We start from the raw sequence: 22923 nt of genomic DNA, 5'->3' as shown, positions 1-22923 counted from the left end.
CTAGAACCAAAGACTGTCACCCACGGTCCTGGCCGAGGTCCCAGCAAGCACCAATTTGCAAAATATGGGAGTGAGTCATCATGAAAGTAAATCCTCCATCACTCAGATGATCCACCCCAGCTGATCTGTCACATAAAGAACAGGCTATCCCCACTTGGTCTCAACCTACCTGGAGCAAAGGAGAATGAAGAACACCGAAGACACAAGGTAATTATGAGCCCAAGAGACAGAAGGGGCCACATAAACCAGAGACTACATCAGCCTGAGACCAGGAGAACTAGATGGTGCCCGGCTACCATCAATGACTGCCCTTAAAGGGAACACAACAGAGAATCTCTGATGGAGCAGGAGAGCAGTGGGATGCAGACCTCAAATCCTCTTAAAAAGACCAGACTTAATGGTCTGACTGCGACTAGAAGGACCCCGGAGGTCATGGTCCCTGGACCTTTTGTTAGCCCAAGGCTGGAACCATTCCTAAAGCCAACTCTTCAGACATGGGTTGGACTGGACTATAAGACAGCAAATGGTACTGGTGAGGAGTGAGCTTCTTGGCTTAAGTAACACAGGAGACTATGTGTGCAGCTCCCATTGGAGGAGACTTGAGAAGGCAGAGAGGGACAGGAGCTGGTTGAATGGACACAGGGAATACAGAGTGGAGAGGAGAAGTGTGCTGTCTCATTAGGAGGAGAGCAACTAGGAGAACATAGCAAGGTGTAGATAAGTTTTGTATGTGAGACTGACTTGATTTGTAAACTTTTACTTAAAGCACAATTAAAAAAAAAAAAAAAGAGCAGGCTATTCCAACTGAGCCCAGCCGAAATTGTACAATAATGAATATGTTAAAAAATTATTGTCTAAGGTCAATTATATACATATACATATATACACATATATATGTGTGTGTATATATATGGTTTATGTTTGAGAATCCACTGGAACTGGCTCTCAAACCCAGAGAAGTAAGTTATCTTGTTTCCCAAGCTTGATAATTAGCACAGTGCTTTGGTCTGTGACATGACAGAAGCCTTTGGAGGAGACAGAGTAACAATTTGTTTTCTAGAAACCAATGACCATCTTCCCCTACCTCTTGCCCAGTCAGGCAACATGCAGTAGAGCGTCCTTTAGAGGTGATTTAGGTTGTTCCACTCCCAACCCCACCCCCATCTCACTATCTCCCCTTCTCTCTGTATTGTTGGTGACAACTTCTCTGTTCATTTATCTTTGGTGGCAAAAAAGGTTTAAAAAGGAAAAAAGAGAACAAATTGTACATCGAATTCTCATTAAAGGAACTTAAAAGTAATTGAACAACATAGGAGAATGAACTTTTGTTTTTGGGCTCAGTTTTTGCTACAAAGACATAGAAATGCTAGACAAAATAAACAACAAAAATTTTTTTTAAATACATACCAAGTTCAAATAAAAGAAATTAAATATCTAGGTGCCAGAAATGGACAGAGAAAGTATATCCAGAATGATAAACAGGTGCTTACACAGTGGAGTCCCACTGAGATTGTTAGCTTTGTATACGGACATAAGGGGCTGGGGCTAGGGTTTTTATTTGCCTAGATGTGCAACCAGGATTGGAATTGAGCCTCCCCATATGAGCTCCAAATGATGAAAAGAGAACCAGGAAAATTCTTCTTGCCCATAGAAAATGGCAAGGAAGCTGGCTTTCTGTATATGGCCTTAGATTGTGGAGGAGTTTAAGAAGAGGAGTAAGAAATTGGAAACATAGGCTAGTACCATTTGTTGGTTTGGGACCAAATTTACACTCTTTGTTTAGTGCAGGAAGCCAAGCTAAGAAAGTAGCACTAAAATTGGTCTCAGCAGAAGTAAACATGAAATTACTCTTTTATGTAGACATAAAAGTACTCAGTTACTTCCAGAATATACATCAAACAATTCTTACTGAAAATAAACTCACAGTAAAAATTTACAAACCAAGTGAGGAAATCAACGACCATGATGAAGTTAAAAAAAATAAATAAATAGAAGGAGGAATCTTGTACCATGAACTGGAGATGAGAAAATGAAGACTATAAATCTATAAAATATAATACATAAACTCTAAATCTATAGTATAAATATATCTAAAATGATTGAATAAATAAAAAGGAAGACTATAACTGGACAAATAAAAAAAGATTTAAAATAAACAGAAAGAATGTTTAGAAATAAAATAATCGTGAAGTTAAAAGCTTATTGAATGAATTAAATATTAGACAAAAATGTTTGAGAAAAATTATATTAGGAAAATTAAACACAAGGTAAGAAAAGATGGGACGTAGAAACAAGTGGTAGGAGATATAGGTGATAGAATGATACCTTTTAATAGATGTCTAATATAAGGAGTCTCAGAAGGAAAGAATGAAGGCCAAAGATATAATGACTCAGAATTTTTCAGGCTGATAAATGCATATATCCTTAGGTTCAGAAAGCATAACTAACCTCACGCAGGCTAAATGAAAAGAGTTACACCCAGTCAAATAGTAATGAAACAGTTTAATACCAGAGAAAATTCTAACAGCAACCAGAGATAAAAGACAACAGCAAATGATGCCAAGAGACAGAGGAATCATATCTTCAAAGTGCTCAAGTAAAATAACCCTCAGCCTGTAATTCTATACCCAGCCATATTGTTACTCAAAAGTGAGAAATTTTTCAAACAAGGTAACCTATTCAGTGACCCCAGCTGAAAAATCTAATAAGTGGAATTTTTTGGCAAGAAGGATATTGAGCCCAAAAGTAGAGTAGAATTCAAGAAATGATGCTGAAAAGGAAACTGGTAAGCATGTTGATAAACAGAAGTAAGCATTGAGTGTTTTAAAAAATGGAAAGAGACTAACTGGGAAGTTATATTTGAAAATAATGTTGTTGAACAAAGATAATAGACGCCAATAACTTGGAGGTTGAGGGGTAGGGTCCTTATTGGAATGAGTGCATTCAAAATTCCTTATAATTACTCAGGATGACGAAGAGATTATTAATGAAGCTTAGATATTTCTTCAGTTTAAAAGTTTTTGTGAGAGAACTACTAAAGAAATAGAAGTAGAATGTATTACTTTACGTGAATAAAGGAAGAAAGAAGGAATAAAAAAATAATCAACTACAAGGTAAAAAAGAAGGGGAAGGGAGAAAAAAAGGATAATCAGCTGAACACACAAAATAAGAGGGTAGAAATAAGTTCGAACATGTCAGTTACCATGAATGTAAATGGTTTAAAGTCACTTTTTAAAAGGCAGAGATTTTCAAATTTCATTTTAGAAAATCCAGCTAAATGCTATTCATAAGAGGCATACATGAGATACAGTAAAATTTGAAGTAAAGAAATGGAATACCAGAGATATCAGGCAAGTACTAACCGGAAGAAAAGTGGTACAACAGTACTATTATCAGATAACATGAAATTTAAAACAAAACTGTTTATTAGGGACTGACGAAGTCATTACTTAATGCCAAAAATCATAATTTCCCAATAAATATAACAATATAGCCTCCAAATATAGAAAGCAAACTTTGGCAGAATTACAAGGAGAAACTGAGAAATCCAGTGTAGTAGTGGATAATTATTTCCTATCTAGTTAGTGAATAATTAGGAATGATATAGAAGGTTTGAATAAAACAGTCAAAAATTTTGACTTACTAGATGTATCTGGAACTCTGAGTTCCTCAAATCTAAGAATTTCACTGTTCTCAGGACATAAAATACATTTACAAAAATTGTTCACATATAAAAACACAAAGGAAGTCAAGCAGATACCAAAGAATTAAAACAAACATCACATACTTTGACCATAATACGAACAAATTAGAAATAACAAAAAGTTAAATAATTTTTTAAGTAATTTATGGATCAAATATGGAATTATAATGGAAACTACAAAATACTTATACATAAATGACAACAGAGCTTGTGAGGTGTAGCTAGAGGAAACACAATAGCCCTAAAATGTATATGTTAAAATAAAAGATTGAGAATAGTAAGTGAATAATACAGCAGACTGAAGTAGAAAAAGATAAAATAATGATGACAAAACGATAATTAAGAAAGAAATAAAAAACCCAGTGCCATCGAGTCGATCCCGACTCATAGCGACCCTATAGGACAGAGTAGAAATAGAGCAGTAGAAAGGATCAACAAATCTGAAATTTGGTTTCTTGAAAATCTAATGAAATAAACCAATCTCTGACAAGACTGATTAAAAAAAGAGAGAGTTTACACGAATAAATAATATGGGACTAACCCAGTGCCGCGTGGACTAGCTAAAGCAAATTTGGAAACCCTGGTGGCGTAGTGGTTAACCAAAGCTGCTAACCAAAAGGTCCATAGTTCAAATCCACCAGGCGCTCCTTGGAAACTCTATGGGGCAGTTCTACTCTGTCCTATAGGGTTGCTATGAGTCGGAATTGACTCCACAGCACAGAGTTTGGTTTGGTTATAGCAAATTTAACTGCAGATCCATATATGATTTTTTAAAATCGTAAGTTTTGTTTTAATATTCTATACAAATTAATACAAAAATAAAGAATCGACAATTTTCTTGAAGTATAAAAAAAAAAAATAGACGCTACCAAATTTGACTCAAGAAGAAATAGAAAAGCCGAGATTATATTCATCAGAGAAATGAAATTGGCAGGCACAAAGGTACAATGCCCAGATAATTTTGCAGATAACATTTGTCAAACCTTTAAAAAACAGGCTATCCCTCTCTTTTACAGGAGCCCTGGTGGTGCAGTGGTTAAGAGTTCTGACTGCTAACCAAAAGTTTGGCAGTTGAAAGCTACCAGCCGCTCCTTGGAAACCCTTTGGGACAGTTCTGCTCTGTCCCATAGGGTCACTAAAAAAAAACCAGTGCCATTGAGTCAATTCCCTAGGAGTCAGAATCAATTCGATAGCAATGAGTTTTTTTGGTTTTGGATTCTCTTACACAAAGCTGTGTAGAGAATAAAAGGAGGAGAAAACTCTTTGACTTCTATTGTGAGGTTCGAAAGACCTGAACACCAAACTTTCATGAGGGTAAAAGGAAAAAAGTTGTAAGCAAGTTTTACTTATTATACCAATGCTAAAGCCTAACTAAAATGTTAACAACACTCTAGCAATGGATATGACCAAGTAGGATTGTAGGTATTGTTCGGCATTACAGAACCTTTAAGGGAGGCACATTAACTAACACATGATTGGAGAATAACTACTTGAACACCTATTCATGATAAGAGCTTAGCAATGGGAATGGGGAGCAACATCATTAACATTATCCACTAAAACCTAGCACCAATATCACATTTATTGGGAAGAGTTTAGAAGCATCCTTTTTAAATCTATAAATAGGACAAGAATTCCCACTATCACTATTTCTATCCAATTCTGTCCTTGAGGCCTCAGCCAAACAAAATGGCAGGAAAAATAGCTAAGTATAAAGTCTAGACAGAAAAAAAAAAAAAATTGCACTTGTAGACAACATGAATTCAACTTAAAAAATCTGAGAGACTACACAGCTTTTTAGAGCCAATAAGATAGTTTAGCAAATTTTCTGATAGGTGATTAATATAGAAAAACTAATAGTGTTTCTATATACCAACAACAGCCAATTAGAAAAATGGCCTAAAATAGATACTGTTCACAATAGCAACAAAACCCATAAGGTAACTTGGCGTAAATTTATCAAATTAAGTGTAAAACTTAATTAGAACAGGATTATAAATCTTGTTAAAGGCCATAAAAAAAAAAAACCTGAATAAACAAAAAGCAATACCATGTCTAGTATGATAAAATGTCAGTTCTTCTCAAATTAATCTTTAAATTCAATTAAGTTCTTATCAAAACCACAACAATGCAAATGGAGGAGTAAAGGGCCAAGAATAATCAAAATAATTAAAGAAAAATAGTAAGAATTTTTTATATCAACATAACTTCTTTAATGGTAAATGAGTGTGAGATTGGTACATGGGTAAAAAAACAGACCAGTGAAATAGGCCAAAACCCATAAGCAGACCAGCATATCGGTGGGGATAGGGTACACAGTGTATGAGGAGAAATAGACTACTCCAGAAATGGTGCTTGAGCAATTAATTATCCATTTAGAACAATAAGAGCCCTGGTGACACAGTGGTTAAGAGCTTGGCTGCTAACCAAACGGTTCGCAGTTCGAATCCACCAGCTGCTCCTTGGAAACCCTATGAGGCAGTTCTCTTCTGTGGCAATGGGTTGGGTTTTTGGTTTTTGTTAGAAAAATAGATAAAATTATATTCCTGTCTCACAACATACACAAAAATAAGTTCCATGTGGATTATTAAGCTTTCAATGTGAAAAGCAAGGCTTTTAGGAGAAAATATGGCCAAATATGACTCTTTGGTCAGAAAGATACAAAAAAAAAAAAAAAAGTTTTTTTCCTCAATAACTCCCTCCACACAAAGTCCCCATAAAAGATTTGATATATTTGACTATAGCAAAATTAAAATCTTATGTATCATGAATACTGTCACTTATGTAAACAAAACTAAAGGTAAAACCATAGCCAAAATAACTGATTTGCAATGCAAATAATCGCCAAAACATTAGTATCTAGACTTAGAAGTAAAAGACAATAATGCCCTCCTGGTGCCAATTCATGCCACTCATCCTGGCCACCAGTGAGCAAAGGATATAAACAGTTGATTTATGGAAAAGGAAACTTGAATGGCAAACAAACGTATGAAAATGTGGGCATTCTTAGAATATAATCAGGGAAATGCAAATTCATACCATAAAAAAACCAAACCCATTGCCACTGAGTCAATTCCGACTCATAGCTACCCTATAGGACAGGGTAGAATTTGAACTGCCAACCCTTTGGTTAGCAGCCGTAGCACTTAACCACTACGCCACTAGGGTTTCCTTTCATATCCATCAAATTGATAAAAATACCTCATATTGGAAAATGGTAATACATCCCTTCACACGATATGTTGAAGTTCTAACCTCTGTGCCTGTGAATGTGACCTTGTTTGGGTGAATAGTATCTTTCTTCGAAGATATGATCAGTTCAGTCATACTTTGGAAGGGTGAATCCTAGTCCTAATTCCTCTTTGAGTGGTATCTATAAGGAGAGAACAGACACGGAGAGGGTCACCCATAGGGGAAGGCAGATGCCATATGAACATCTATCTACAAGCCAAAGAATACCAAGAAATGCCTGGAGCTACTAGAAGCTGAAAGAAGCAAAGAAGGACCTTCCCCTAGAGCTGACAGAGCGAGCATGGCCCAGCTGACACCCTGAATTCAGACTTCTGGCCTCCAAAATTGACACAATGAATTCTCTTCTTTAAAGCCAGCTACTTGGTGGTGTTTTTGTTACATCACTACTAGGAAACTAGGACAGAAAAGGTATGGAAAATTTTTAACTCTTATATGTCACTGATGGAAACCCTGGTAGCGTAATTGTTAAGAGCTACCGCTGCTAACCAAAAGATCAGCAGTTCGAATCTACCAGGTAGTCCCTGGAAACCCTATGGGGCAGTTCTACTGTTGCTATGAGTTGCAGTTGACTCAAAGGCAATGGGGTTCGGTTTTTTGTTGTTGTTGTTGTTTATGTTGCTGATTGGAATTGAAATTACTTCATCTAATTTGGAGAAACAATTTGGGAATAGTGTTAAAGTTGAAGATGCATATAACCCAAAATTGTACTTCTAAAGAGGTGCCTTAGAAAAACTCTTGAATAGGAGCCGAAGAAGACATGCATACACCTGTTCATTGCAGCATTGGTAGTAAGAGCGAAACACCAGGAAACTACCTAAATGTCACCCCCAAACGAAAGGATGATGAAGGTGGTATGTTTAAAAATACCAAATGTCAATTTAAATAAATGAACTGGATCTACATATTTCAACATGGAAAAAAGTGGAAAATCAATTTTGAATGAAAAAGAAAATTAAGATACTAAAGGATATGCACAGTGTATCAGTTATAGCACCAGTTGCTGTCCAGTCAGTCCCGACTCAGGGAGACCTCACGTGTGTCAGAGAAAACTACGCTCCGTAGGGTTTTCAGTGGCCGATGTTTCAGAAGTAGATCACCAGGCTTTTCTTCACAGATGCGTCTGGGTGGACTTGAATTGCCAACCTTTTGGTTAGTAGCTGAGAGTGTTAACCATTTGTACCACCCAGGGACTCCTATATAAATTATGCAAAGTTTAGAATACACAATATAATGTGGGTGTTATTTGTGGTAAAAGGCTAAAAACCCAGATGAAATTGAGAGATCTCACCTTCAGGATGGTGGTTTCCTCTTTGCAGAGAGCATGGAGAATGGGATCCTTGTTCAAAAGAGACTTCAGATATGTCTGTATTTTATTTTATATTTTCAATCTAAAATGTAGCTAAATATTAACATTTTTTTATATCAGGGTGGTGGTGACATGATGTTTATAATACTAGGCTATTGACTTCTGTTAGAAATATTTCACAATAACGTGATCACAATCTTAAGCATTATTGCTTAGTCCAGCCATTGCCTATTGCCTACTGTAGCATGCATTAACAGGCACCAGTTCTCTCATATTCCTGTAGCTCTAGCTCCAAGTGACTCACGCATTCTTGCTTTTACTTGCTTGGTAGAAATTTGAAATCCCAGCAGCTAAAATAGTAGCAGACTAAACTGAAATCCACAGAATGAATGCCTCCAGCAAAGGTTCGGGAGAATAAGGCCCCTGTCCGTGTGTGGTCAAAAAATCAGGGTGAAAGAAAATGGGGAATCCAGGGTATAAATGGGAAGAGTGCAGACACATTGTAGGGAATGAAACCGAGGCCATGGAACACGTACAAACTGTGGAATGAGAATCTAATTTACTGTGTAAACTTTTACCTAATGCCCAATCAAAAATTAAAAAACAGGTTGCAAATTGATCAGAGATAGTTGCTAAAGTAGGTCAGCATCCCGGCTTCCTTGAGATACTTACCCCCAACGCATCCCAAGATTGTCCAACTGCCTTTCTTTACTTATTTGGTTAGTGTTATTGTTCATCTCTTTGAGATGGCAGTTCCTAAACTTCGGAATATGTGTGTAAAAGGAGGTTTGCACTCTCTGCTTGATTTGAGACACAGATGTTCTCTGACAATCTGAGTGATCAGATTTGTATGTGGAGGGTAGGTGCGTTCTGGGTCTGCAGCAGAGGCCTCGACTTCCTAGTTGTTAGCTCTTTCTCTCCCTCTCCAAATAATGGCAGGTAGTAAAACAAGAAAACATTTTGCTGAGTTAAAAATGAATGCGCACTCGGTATATGGTTTTTACTATTCAATTTAAAACGACTGACTTCCTCTCACGAGTTTCCTTTGATATGAATAGTGTTCTGTTGAATATATTCAGACTATTTTTAAAAGGTTTATTGGCTGTGATTCCTAATTCTGATAAGCACACAATTCTCAAATTTGTATTGTGAGGAAAATTGATGTCATCGGTTTCTTTTTTCTTAAATATGTCCCCTTCTTCCCTCATAAGATAAATGACTTATGTTTCTTATGTCTTAGAGTATTGTTCCTCCTCTTTTTGAAAAAGAGCCTTTGTTTTATGATTTTAGCCGTGAATTTCTGTATAGTTTGGTATGAGGTCAGTAATTTTCCATCAGGATAGCATTTTTGACCATGCTGTCGGGTCATTTATATGTTAATAATCTTTCCTTACCTAGGTCTGAGACACTTTAGCAATGGCCAGGTACATATGTCAAAGGCAGCACTGTTGTTTCTTTGAGACTTTGAAGCCATTATTGGTAACATAAAAGGATGTGTCTGCCATTACCAGCTGGAGGTTGAATGGCTAACCAGAGAAAGTGCCCTCAGAGAAGATGACCAAATCCATGAGAGACTGTTTTGGTTTCTTCCTACTGGCTGAGTCTTAGAATTAAGCTGGAAAACCTGAGTGAGTTTACCAGGCACGTAATTATCGATTTAGTACTACTACTACAAGAATCTATTCTTTTACAGTAAGGCAGCTTGCTGCTTCATATTCCCAATGTTTGTACCACTTCTAGTAATTTCTTTCAGAAATAATTGGACCCAATTTAAGTTTATATGCAGAAATGCCTAAGCCTACCTAGGTTCTAACTAGCACTTAAACTTGAACAAGATGCTATTGTAGCTATTTTCTATAGCAACAGAAGAACCAAGCAAGGTAGTCAGATCAGATAATATCATCAGTTTCCACAGCTGAAGACATTGAATTTGAGAGGCTAAATAACTTGCCCAGGTTGCAGTTAGTTGTAGAGATAGGGCTGGATAGGATTCCTCAGATTCCGTAAGGCCTGTCCAGTTGCTGCACACACACACGTCTTCAAGTGGCTATTAAGTATATAAACTTTGTTATACAGTTGGCCCTTGGTATCTGTTGGCTCTGTATTCAGAGATTCCGCATCCATGGATTCAACCAACCACAGATCAAAAATATTGGGAAAAATAAATGAAGTTTCAAAAAGCAAAATTTGCATTTGCCGTGTGCTGAGCACTACGCTGAATACACATGAATAAAATAGTGTGTCGGCATCCCCTGCTGTAGCCTCCCACCATTTCACAGCTTTCTCAGTCTCTCTCCAGAATTCATTGTTTCGATATTGATTGGCTCGTGTCTCATTCATCTACTACTTGTGTGTACCCTTTGTTTCTGTGAAAAATGTCTCCTAAAAAGCAATGCAGCCAAAGCAATCCCTCAAAGGCTAAGTGTAAGGGAGTTGGGGAGAGTGAGAGGAAGGAGTTGAAGGCTAGTAAGGGATGTCTGGCTAGCTACATAACGTGTTAGAGCCTCCAGAACTCCATAATCACAGGCAAATCAGCATCCTCGTTCCCAGAAGAGCTCAAGAAACTCAGAGACAAGCCACCTTCCAGAGCAAACATTCAGTTGTGATGAAGCACCTTTTTTACATAGCATTTACATTGTATTAGGTGTTATAAGTAATCTAGAGATGATTTAAAGTATATGGGAGGATGAGAAAAGGTTATATGCAAATACTACACCGTTTTATACAAGAGACTTGAGCATCCTCAGATTTTGGTATTTGCAGGGGTCCTGGAACCAATCCCCCGCAGTCCTGGACGACTGTTTGTATGCATATAGCTATGTGACAAATAGTCAGTGATTAAAATAATTGTACTTTGTTTTTCTTTGTGCATGCAGCACTATGCTTAAATAAGTAAGATGTAATTTCCCTAGTTCTTCCCACAGTATTTACTAAATTTGTCATTTCCATCAGTGTTCATATGATACTGAGCTGGATAAAGAACATAATAATCTTAAAAGAAAAAAAAAAAGGGCCAAAAATCACCTCAGAAACTGAGTGATGTAGATTTGTGGCCTGTGTTCATTGTGTTAACCAAATAATTATCCAACGTGCATTTCAGTTCGTGCTTTTTAGACTAGACCCAAATTCGTATTGCTAAATATCTGGGAATATTTGGATGACTTGGAAGAATTGATTCCTAAGCAGTAGTCAACTTAGCTTCAGGGCGTTTTCCCTAGACTAGTCCAGAGACCTGCCTTCGTCTCATGCATTATGAGGAGTTCTGGCCACCTTGGCTGCCATGCTGAGTGCCACCTGCCCACAGTACACCCCGAGGCCGAGATCTGCTGCCTTTGCTTTTCAAAGGGTGTTACCTGTTGGAGCATCCTCATTAGAAATCTCCCTTGGACACCCCTGTTCGGGAGCAGTTTCCTGGACTAAGGTGTCAGCTTATTTTGCAAGTAGTTGTTATGAGGCGTGTTTGGGGGGAAAAATGCATACATATTTATTTCCTTATTTAAGATTCCCTCCATTGTCGGCAAGTTAACTTTCCTCACCTGTGAAGTGGGCATAAGATTTTATGGCAGTGATGGGAATTATTTTGGAAAGGTCTAGAGCGCAGATATGCTTTCTTGGCTAAGAGCCTTTTTTTATTGACATCACTGAAGTCTTTGAATCTGACCTGTTCACTGAGTTCTCCGGGTACATATGCTTGGTTATTAAATACGTACCTGCAGAAGGTAAATATTTCCTTTTCTGGTTTTTTTTGTTTGTGCGTTTTTTTCCTACTGGGCTTTTCCAAAGCTAATTTATCTGCACAGAGACATATGTTTTAGGTCTGTACTTGTTAATTTACCTTGGAAAAATTAGGTCATCGTCAAATCTGGCAGTGTGGCTTATAAGCCTGGCAAAGTGGTCTAATTAAAAGCTTCCCTTAGAAAAAAATAAGGAAAAAATGATTGGTGTCGGTGATATTTTCGGTTTGGTGGTCTGTGTATGTATAGGTATATGTCATCTCTCATGTTGTGTTAAAAGTATGTCAACTGTCTGCTAATAGTTCATCTCTTTTCTTCCACAGCCTCCAAGTCTGTTATAAATAGTATGCTACGGGACCCTTCTCAGATTCCAGATGGAGTTCTAGCAAATCAGGTCTATCAGGTATTAATCACAGCTGTCTATTTGCAGTGGCAATGCTGTTATCTGCCTAGCAGAGTAAAGGATTTTAAACCTCATTTAATTACTGTCATCATAAACCATCACTGAGGTCAGGGTGCACCATAAATGGCAATGCAATATTTGCGAGAAGAGTGTTTCACTTTTTAATAGCTTGCTTTTATAGTGAATAAAAAGCATGCAATTTTTGTTTTGTGTGATTAAATCTCAACAGCCTTTTGATAGTTCTTCTTTTTGGAAGAAAAGTAATTACTGCTTTTAGGGTACTGGTTAACTGGAATAGTTTTTCTAGTCAGGCCGCCCCAGACCCCTTCTCTTATTTGTCTGCAGTGCATTGTGAACGACTGCTGTTATGGACCACTGGTGGACTGCATCAAACAGTATCCTTTCCTATAAAATTTTAGGTGCACAATTGACGAGCGTAGACACAGTGGAGGAGATGTGTCTAGCTTTAATCTGACATAAAGTTCTACTTCACAAAACACATTTCAGACTCTTCGACTTTACATTCAATCAGCTGGAGGGTCACTGCCGACCATGCCTTCCTACAGCTTAAGAGAAATCCGGTGGGCCCCGGGAAGATGGCAGCTCAGCAGTTGCACGTTCACGCACTTATTTCAAAGCGCTGGGTTTTCAATGACTTTAAAGGTACAGAGTCATTAGGCAGGTAACACAGTGTCTTGGATTGTATTTTACTATTCCAAGGAACTTTTTTTTTTTTTTTTAACATAGTAAAGTTCCATTTAAAATGAGCCCAATCCTGTTGAGTTTACTAGAATAAATTTTGAGCCTGGAGTTCAAGGTGATGATGTGATTAAAATGCCGCCAGAGACCACCACATTTTAAGGAGCAGTAGATTCTTATTGCTTAAATGCTGATCAAAATCCAAGCTGTCATTTGGATTCCTAACACACATTTTTAGAGAAACCTCTGTACTGTTTCCCTCTAGACTAAATTCAGTGTGAAAACAGATGGCCAGGCATTCTTCATTACAGACATTGTTTATATTTATTATAAATTATTCTTTATTATTTAAAGAGTTAATGCATACTCCTTAAAACAGGATTCGAATGAATGCTAACTCCTTATGAAGTGGTCCATTATTAATCAGTAAACTTAATAGTGTTGTAGTAACAGTATTTTGATAATCCTTGACTGCGAATGCTATTTAAGTAGTTGATAATTTGAAATTTTTAGGAAGATTATATCTATAAAAGCCCATGATTCTCAAACTTCTCCATAACATGAACACGTTCCTCCTGTTACATGTTTCGTGAACATGGATGGCACTGCCACCAGTTGTGACTCGGTGAGGCTCTTTGTTGGAAGCCCTTGCTGGTCAGGTGTGTGTGCACATCTGTGTGTGTGTATTTATATCCCAGCTTGTTTCACAAAGGCTTTGAGTCAGGAAAATTTCTGTAATGAGGACTTCTCATTTTCTCTTTCATAAATAAAGTTAACCTTTGAAATCTAATCTTTTAATTGCACCCTCTTACAAGAATACTTGGTACCTAAGAATATATTTATTTTCCAAGTCTGTTCACCTGATGTAGCTTAAATTAATAAAGATACAGCATTGCCATAAGCTCATCTTTCTATTAAACCAAAGTGAAACTGTACTTCTCGTTTCAGTGTAAAATTGATGACAGTGTTAGAAACTGTAGGAGTGCCAAACTCATGTAACTAGAGTGATAAAGTTTAGCACATTCACATGACAACCAACACCATCTCAGAGTATCTGGGTTGAATTACATGTTAATTTTAAAGCACATAAAATAGTTAAAAATCAACTTAAAGGCAAGGCTTTGAAAGCATTATGTCTTTTGAAGGATTGCATATTGATTTTAAATGTAACTATCTAATTATATATGCATGGACTAAAGCATGAAGTCAACTGCTTTCTAAATGCCAGGAGGCTATTTTTCAGTAATAGTTGAGATGCTTACGGGAAACTAGGCTGCTGTATTGCTGGTGAAGAAAATGGCTTGTAAGGTTATTTACAAGTTTTGCCCCATGGTCACAGCCATATATCAATAACAGGTATTATTATAGACAAAGTCTAAGTGTTTCTGCTTATAACACATTATAAATTCTGTTTGGAGTATTTTCCTTACATTTTTGCCGTCATTCACTTGCCTTTAAATTTTGGCTGTTATTGCCGGTAGGTTTTACTGTAGCACATGATTTCAACTGATAAAGATAATGATAAACCCACAAATTGCATTCACTGGCTAGATTATAATTTTTGCAGTTCCACGAGGCCTATTGCTAGTAAAATTACTGCTTTTATAAGCTTTATTTTCTAGACCTTGCACTTTACATATGTTTATATCAAGCAAAACATAATCAAGAAGTATTTTTGAAACTGATGATTGGATTTACCATGCAAAATGAAGGCTGGAAACTTTATAGAGAAACTGATTTTCTCTTTGCATTGCAGTAACAGTTTTATGCAGTGCAGATACCCTTACAGAGCTATTTCCTGCGTGGATCAACAGACTGTAGCAGATCATGGCACTTCTATGAATGGTTTTATCTCACACTGAATATAAATGGTTGGTTTCCCATGTGAGTGAAATGACGTTTGTATGTTGTCCTGATAATTGGGTGACGTTTACATTGCTCACTCTCAATAAATTGCATCGTTTTTTAAGAAGGAAAGCTCACATTTAGTAGATCAAATAGGTGCAAAACTTTTTACTCCATTATGAAATTGTTGCATGTAGACATTTGTATAAGAAGAATAGAGTATAAATTGGTCATTTACTAATAAGACACCCCAAAAAGCACAGTATCAAAGAATATAGAAGCTGTCATTGCAATTTCTTTTCCTTTTGGTATCTACTGGATTTTTTCCTACATAGCCATGCCCATCCACACCTTTCCTGCCACAAATTGTATTCACTGACACAGAAGGCATGAGAACCCAGCCACCTAAACTTTTCAAAGTGTGGCTGTAGGACACAGCAATTAGAGAGACAGGGAAAGGTATAGGAATGATGCAGGAAGCTGAAAATGCTGTGGGTTTCATTTCTCTACCATCGGTAACCTCAGTTTCATGATTCAACATTTTAGATGTAAATAATTTACAGCAATACAAGTGAGAGTACGTTTATGTGGAATAGAAGTAAATAATTTAGCTCTAAAATGTGGGATGCCCCGTGTAATGAGATACCATTGAGAGGTATTCATCAAATGTCTCCAGTAGCTTTTGCAAATGTGTGATTTAAAATTTTGATTCTATTATTCTGTCTCAATTAGAAATTGAATGTGAATAGCCACAGGCATTGAAGGGGCAAAAAAAAAACGGTGTAAAAAGGCAGTAATGATGACAGAGTGTCTTTGGATAGTGGACGTGAGTGGCCACATCCCTTGAATTATAAAATTTAAAAGATATTGACCTGAATGTGTTGATAAAGGGCAGAATAATTCTCTAAGAATTTTTAACAAATACCATATACTTTTTATCTTATTTAAATTGAGCTTTTTTGTAGTGTGTAATCAGAATCAAAGAATCTTTGGTAAGCCAAGGACTGACTGTAACCAGGTTGACATTATCATTGAAATGGAGAATTAAGGTAATTATTCAAATAATTATTACCAAATGCTTTTGACAGAATGAAAGTACGAGAATAGGACGGCACTCCTTTTCAGACTTTGTGCAATCTCATCCCTTTGGAAAATAGATGGAATTTAAACTCCTGCTTCTGATTCCATCATTGAGTAACCAGGGGACCTTCAGCAAATTCTTCAGCCTCCCTGAACCTTATTTACCATGAGTATAAAAAGGGACTAATAATAGTACCTACTCATGTCGTTGTTGGGAGGATTAAATAAGATGATGATACCTTAATAAGCACAAAGGCATATCAGTACATGACATTTAATAAGTAGTTGCTATTATCAGGTATTATTATGTAAATAATTTTAGTACTTTTAGAGACGCCATAAACATAGGCTTTGCAGAGATCTCTGTTCTTGTCCTCTGCTCAGCCACATCTTAACTGTATGGAACTTACGCAGGTTCCTTAAGCCTCTCTAAGCCTTACCTTTTTCATCTATAAAGATGGCGGTAATTATGCAGGAGAAATAATTTATGTAAAGAATTTAACACAATGCTTGGCACATAAAAAAAAACATAGTAAACAATAAATGTAAATGTGTATATTTATATGTGTATGTATGACATATACATACATGGTCATGTATACACATGAGAAAAAGACCTTGAAACAGCCTCTGTACCCACGCCCCAGCCCGCTGTCCTTGACCAAGATGCCCCTGCTCCAGATTACATACACTTCTCACAAGCTCAGTTTGACTTCGGACGTTACAGGTTGTAGACAGTAGACTAGAAGTAGAGGAGCTGCTAGAGGCTGCCCCGGAAGAGCTGTGCCTTTACAACCTTAAGACTCGAAAAGATTTATACAACTCTGTAAGATTACAAACACTTTTAGAGCAAAGACTGGTTGCTATTCTTTGCTGCACGTAATAAGTGATTAATAAATGTACACTAAGTTGAATTTAGTGTCCCTGGGGGGTACAAATGGTTAACATGCACAGCTGCTAACCAAAGGCTGGAGGTTTTTTCAGAGGCACCTTGGGAGAAAGACCTGGCAATCTACTTCCCAAAAATCAGCCCTCGAAAACCCTATGAAGCACAGTTCTACTCTGACTTACACGAGGTTGCCATGAGTCAGAGCCAACGACAGCTGGTTAAGTTGAATTGAGGGATTTTTAGCACAGCACAAAGGATGCTTAAAATGACTTCTCTCTTTTCAAAAGAAGTTAAAGAACTCATTCATTTCCCAATATTTGTTTACCCAAATCCATAAAAACATTATAGAAAAATTGCATGGAATCATTTAAATGAGAGATGCGTATAAAAATCTCATTCCTCGAGGGATGTGGGGTAAAAATGGAAATGGTTGCTGTGTTTGCCTCGACTGTCCATGTCATCCCAAAGGACAGATCTGGTGTTGTTTCCACGTCCTTTATGGTATACTTCTCTGTTGCCTACCTTAACTAAAACCTCTCAGTGCCATTGGTCATGAGCATGAAGTCCTGCTAAGAGACTTGCTTCTAGAGAAAAACCTGTCCTTCCTGGGTAAGTATTGCTTATCTCTTCTCTAGCTTCATACATCTCCATGAGTGCTTCAACATTTTTTTTTAAATCTTCCATTTGGAGTTATTTTGTGCTAAAGGAAGACTGAATGATGATTGATGCTGTGCGTGTTTTCTTTTATTGATTTAGAACCAAGCAGGATCTCCGTTACCTAGTCCCCTGTATATACAGCAAAGGCACAGGCTTGCAATTAATATTTTATAGAATAAGTGGCTGAAAAAATGCCTTAATATCTGTTGCAGTATTACTTTGGGTGTCATGAGATATTAACCATAATCCAGGCCTTATGAAAGAAACACAAAGAAATATTATCTATAAAATGCTTTATATATTAAAAAGAAAGGTTAGAAAAATTTATGTGAGATATATTTGGCTCATGTATTGAATGGGGTGGTACTTTTACTTGAAAGCAAAATATTAAGCTTTTATTACTTTTAGCCAAACATTAATTATTGATACAGACTTAGTATGATTTTTTTTTGAAGCCCTGTGTATCTGCATATGTTTGCATGCCAATGTGGAATCTTACTACAGATTGTTATTTCTCTCAGTATTTCTTTAGCATTAGAAATTAAGCCTCAAAGGTCATACGTTTCATAACTGATCATGAAAACCATAAAACAATCTACAATAAATTAATTCTCATTTTAAATATGGTAATTTTTTGAAGGTTCTATACAAACCATTGTATTATTATTTATTGAAAATGACTTTTATATGTCCATTTTATGTAGATATATATATGCATATGTATGTATGTATGTATTTATATGGAGCCCTGCTGGCTAAATGGTTAAGAGCTCAGCTGCTAACCAAAAGGTTGGCAGTTCAAATCCACCAGTCGCTTCTTGGAGACCCTATGGGTCAGTTCTACTCTGTCCTATACGGTTGCTATGAGTCAGAATTGACTCAGTGGCAACAGGTTTGGTGTGTATATACATGGAAACCCTGGTGGCATAGTGGTTAAGTGCTGCGGCTGCTAACCAAAGGGTCAGCAGTTCAAATCTGCCAGGCACTCCTTGGAAACTCTATGGGGCAGTTCTACTCTGTCATGTAGGGTCTCTATGAGTCAGAATCGACTCGACGGCAGTGGTTTTTTTTTTTTTTATGTACACACACACACACACACACACATATGTATACACACACATACAGTTGTTGCTAGGTGCTGTCGAGTCAGTTCTGACTCATGGTGACCCTATGCACAACAAAAGGAAACACTGCCTGGTCCTGAGCCATCCTTACAATCGTTGTTATTCTTGAGCTCATTGTTGCAGCCACTGTGTCAGTCCACCTCATTGAGGGTCTTCCTCTTTTATGCTGACCCTGTATTCTGCCAAGCATGATGTCCTTCTCCAGGGACTGATCCCTCCTGACAACATGTCCAAAGTATGTAAGACGCAGTCTCGCCATCCTTGCCTCTAAGGAGCATTCTGGTTGTACTTCCTCTAAGACAGATTTGTTCATTCTTTTGGCAGTTCTTCGCCAGCACTACAATTCAAAGGCGTCAATTCTTCTTCGGTTTTCCTTATTCATTGTCCAGCTTTCACATGCATATGATGTGATTGAAAATACCATGGCTTGGGTCAGGCACACCTTAGTCTTCAAGGTGACATCTTTGCTCTTCAACACTTTAAAGAGGTCCTTTGCAGCAGATTTACCCAATGCAATGCATCTTTTGATTTCTTGACTGCTGCTTCCGTGGCTGTTGATTGTGGATCCAAGCAAAATGAAATCCTTGACAACTTCAATCTTTTCTCCACTTATCATGATGTTGCTTATTGGTCCAATTCTCAGGATTTTTGTTTTTTTATGTTGAGGTGTAATCCATACTGAAGGCTGTGGTTTTTGATCTTCATTAGTAAGTGCTTCAAGTCCTCTTCACTTTCAGCAAGCAAGGTTGTGTCATCTGCATAACACAGGTTGTTCATGAGTCTTCCTCCAATCCTGATGCCCCGTTCTTCTTCATATAGTCCAGCTTCTCAGATTATATGCTCAGCATACAGATTGAATAGGTATGGTGAAAGAATACAACCCTGATGCATACCTTTCCTGACTTTAAACCAATCAGTATCCCCTTGTTCTGTCCAAACAATTGCCTCTTGATCTATGTAAAGGTTCCTCATGAGCACAATTAAGTGTTCTGGAATTCCCCTTTTCGCAATGTTATCCGTAATTTATTATGATCCGCATGGTCGAATGTCTTTGCATAGTCAATAAAACACAGGTAAACATCCTTCTGGTATTCTCTGCTTTCAGCCAGGATCCATCTGACATCAGCAGTGATATCCCTGGTTCCACGTCCTCTTCTGAAACCAGCCTGAATTTCTGCCAGCTCTCTGTCAATATACTGCTGTAGCCATTTTTGAATGATCTTCAGCAAAATTTTGCTTGTGTGTGATATTAATGATATTGTTCTATGATTTCCACATTTGGTTGGATCACGTTTCTTGGAAATAGGCATAAATATGGATCTCTTCCAGTCAGTTGGCCAGGAAGCTGTCTTCCATATTTCTCGGGATAGAAAAGTGAGCATTGCCAGCGCTGCATCTGTTTGTCGAAACATCTGAGTTGATATTCCATCAATTCCTGGAGCCTTGTTTTTTTGCCAAAGCCTTCAGAGCAGCTTGGGCTTCTTCCTTCAGTGCCATCAGTTCCTGATCATATTCCACCTCTTGAAATGGTTGAACATCGACTAATTCTTTTTGGTATAATGACTCTGTGTATTCCTTCCATCTTCTTTTGATGCTTCCTGCGTCGTTTTATAATATTTTCCCCATAGAATCCTTTACTATTGCAACTCGAGGCTTGAATTTTTTCTTCAGTTCTTTCAGCTTGAGGAACGCCGAGTGTGTTCTTCTCTTTTAGTTTTCCATCTCCAGCTCTTTGCACACATCATTATAATTCTTTACTTGGTCTTCTTGAGACGCCCTTTGAAATCTTCTGTTCGATTCTTTTACTTCATCAATTCTTCCTTTTGCTTTAGCTGCTTGGCATTCAAGAGCAAGTTTCAGAGTCTCCTCTGACATCCATCTTGGTCTTTTCTTTCTTTCCTGTCTTTTCAATGACCTCTTGCTTTCTTCATGTATGATGTCCTTGATGTCATTCCACAACTTGTCGGTCTTCGGTCACTAGTGTTCAATGCGTCAAATCTGTTCTTGAGATGGTCTCTAAATTCAAGTGGGATGTACTCAAGGTCATATTTTGGCTTTCGTGGACTTGCTCTGATTTTCTTCAGTTTGAGCTTGAACTTGCATATGAGCAATTGATGGTCTGTTCCACAGTCGGCCCCTGGCCTTGTTCTAACTGATGATATTGAGCTTTTCCGTTATCTCTTTCCACAGGCGTAGTCAATTTGATTTCTGTGCGTTCCATCTGGCGAGGTCCATGTGTATAGTCGCTGTTTATGTTGGTGAAAGAAGGTATTTGCAATGAAGAAGTCATTGGTCTTGCAAAATTCTATCATTCGATCTCTGGCATTGTTTCTGTCACCAAGGCCGTATTTTCCAACTACTGATCCTTCTTCTTTGTTTCCAAGTTTCGCGTTCCAATCGCCAATAATTATCAATGCATCTTGATTACATGTTTGATCAATTTCAGACTGCAGCAGCTGATAAAAATCTTCTGTTTCTTCATCTTTGGCCCTAATGTTTGGTGCAGAAATTTGAATAACAGTCATATTAACTAGTCTTCCTTGCAGGCGTATGGATATTATCCTATCACTGACAGTGTTGTACTTCAGGATAGATCTTGAAACATTCTTTTTGATGATGAATGCAACACCATTCCTCTTCAAATTGTCATTCCCAGCATAGTAGACTATATGATTGTCCAATTCAAAATGGCCAATACCAGTCCATTTCAGCTCACGATTGCGTAGGATATCAATGTTTATGTGTTCCATTTTATTTTTGACGATCTCCAATTTTCCTGGATTCATACTTTGTACATTCCAAGTTCTGATTATTAATGGATGTTTACAGCTGTTTCTTCTCATTTTGAGTCTTCCCACATCAGCAAATGAAGGTCCTGAAAGCTTTACTCCATCCTTGTCATTAAGGTTGACTCTTTTTTGAGGCAGCTCTTGCCCAGTCATCTTTTGAGTGCCTTCTAATCTGGGGAGCTCATCTTCCAGCACTATATCAAACAACGTTCTGCTGCTATTCATAAGGTTTTCACTGGCTAATGCTTCTCAGAAGTAGACTGCTGGGTCCTTCTTCCTAGTCCGTCTTAGCCTGAAAGCTCAGCTGAAACCTGTCCTCCATGGGCGACCCTGCTGGTATCTGAATACTGGTGGCATAGCTTCCAGCATCACAGCAACATGCAAGCCCCCACAGTACGACAAGCTGACACATGGGTGGGGGGGGGATATATATATATATGTAGATTATTTAAGAGTCTTTATAATATATAATATATTCTTTAGGACAAAAGAAAAAAAAAAGAACATTAGATTACATAATTTTGTCCCAAAACGGACAACAAATTGGCCAAGGAAAATCAAATGCCGAGAGATTGATGGCTTATGTCAAGTTGGGGAGGGATGTGAATACAGTTCTACGGGGGGAATCTGTTCTAAATCTTAATATTCAATATTTTCACTAATGAACTGGAGAATGGAGTTGAACATGTTATCAGATTGTTGATAATTTGAAGCTGGGAGATACCGTAAATATTACTCTCTAGCCAGATTTAAAGAAAGTTGAGAAACTGGGGAAGTTGTCTCAAATTACTGAATTAAATTTCAGCATGTAAGAGAAGCAAGTTTTTTCATGTAAGAACAATTGAAATGTGCAGTCTGTGGAAAGAAAGTAAGTTGGGAGGAAATCGCCTTTTAAAAAATCTAATCCAAAGTGGACTGTGAAATAGCTCAGAACCACTTGAAATGGATGACCCACGATGCACCATGAACTGTTTCAGAACTATGGAGTTCTGATAGTACTGTGAAGTATCGAGTCACACTGAGTACTCACTCAGATAGTGGGGAATATGACATGACCAAATTACTTTTTGTTTGAAGCCACGAGCTAAGCTCTCAAGTTCCAGTGCTGCCTGGTGTTACCCCCTTAGCATCATCTACCTAGGGACAATCAGGCCCTTGACCCCCTCTTTGCTTAGCCTAGCTTTTCTCTGCTTCCTTCTTGAGAACTAGCAAACCCAACTGGGAGAAAGAGTAGAGGGATTAGGTAGTGCAAATGGTTAGTGCACTCAGCTGCTGATCAAGGGGTTGGTGGCTCAGGTCCACACAGAGGCATTTCAGAAGAAAAACCTGGCAGTCTACATCCCAAAAATATCAGCCGTTGAAAACCATGTGGAGCACAGTTCTACTCTGATGCACATGGGATCGCCACGAGTCAAAATTGACTTAATGGCAGTTGGTTTGGT

The 22923-nt window shown here is 37.7% G+C and overlaps 1 protein-coding gene across 2 annotated transcripts in view; it reads left to right on the top strand.

Annotated features, from left to right (window-relative positions):
• CDIN1 (CDAN1 interacting nuclease 1) overlaps nucleotides 1–22923 on the top strand; it is a 250163-nt gene that overhangs the window by 105072 nt on the left and 122168 nt on the right. For both annotated transcript variants that reach the window (XM_023558637.2, XM_003418729.4), the window contains 3 exons: nucleotides 12319–12398; nucleotides 12744–12793; nucleotides 17453–17520. In XM_023558637.2, the coding sequence (XP_023414405.1) occupies nucleotides 12342–12398; nucleotides 12744–12793; nucleotides 17453–17520 (175 nt within the window). In that variant the 5' untranslated portion in view covers nucleotides 12319–12341. The remainder of the gene's footprint in view (nucleotides 1–12318; nucleotides 12399–12743; nucleotides 12794–17452; nucleotides 17521–22923) is intronic.

The sequence above is a fragment of the Loxodonta africana genome, chromosome 10 (genome assembly GCF_030014295.1).
Source record: "Loxodonta africana isolate mLoxAfr1 chromosome 10, mLoxAfr1.hap2, whole genome shotgun sequence".
Lineage (NCBI taxonomy): Eukaryota > Metazoa > Chordata > Mammalia > Proboscidea > Elephantidae > Loxodonta > Loxodonta africana.
This window is presented reverse-complemented; position numbering and strand designations above follow the sequence as displayed.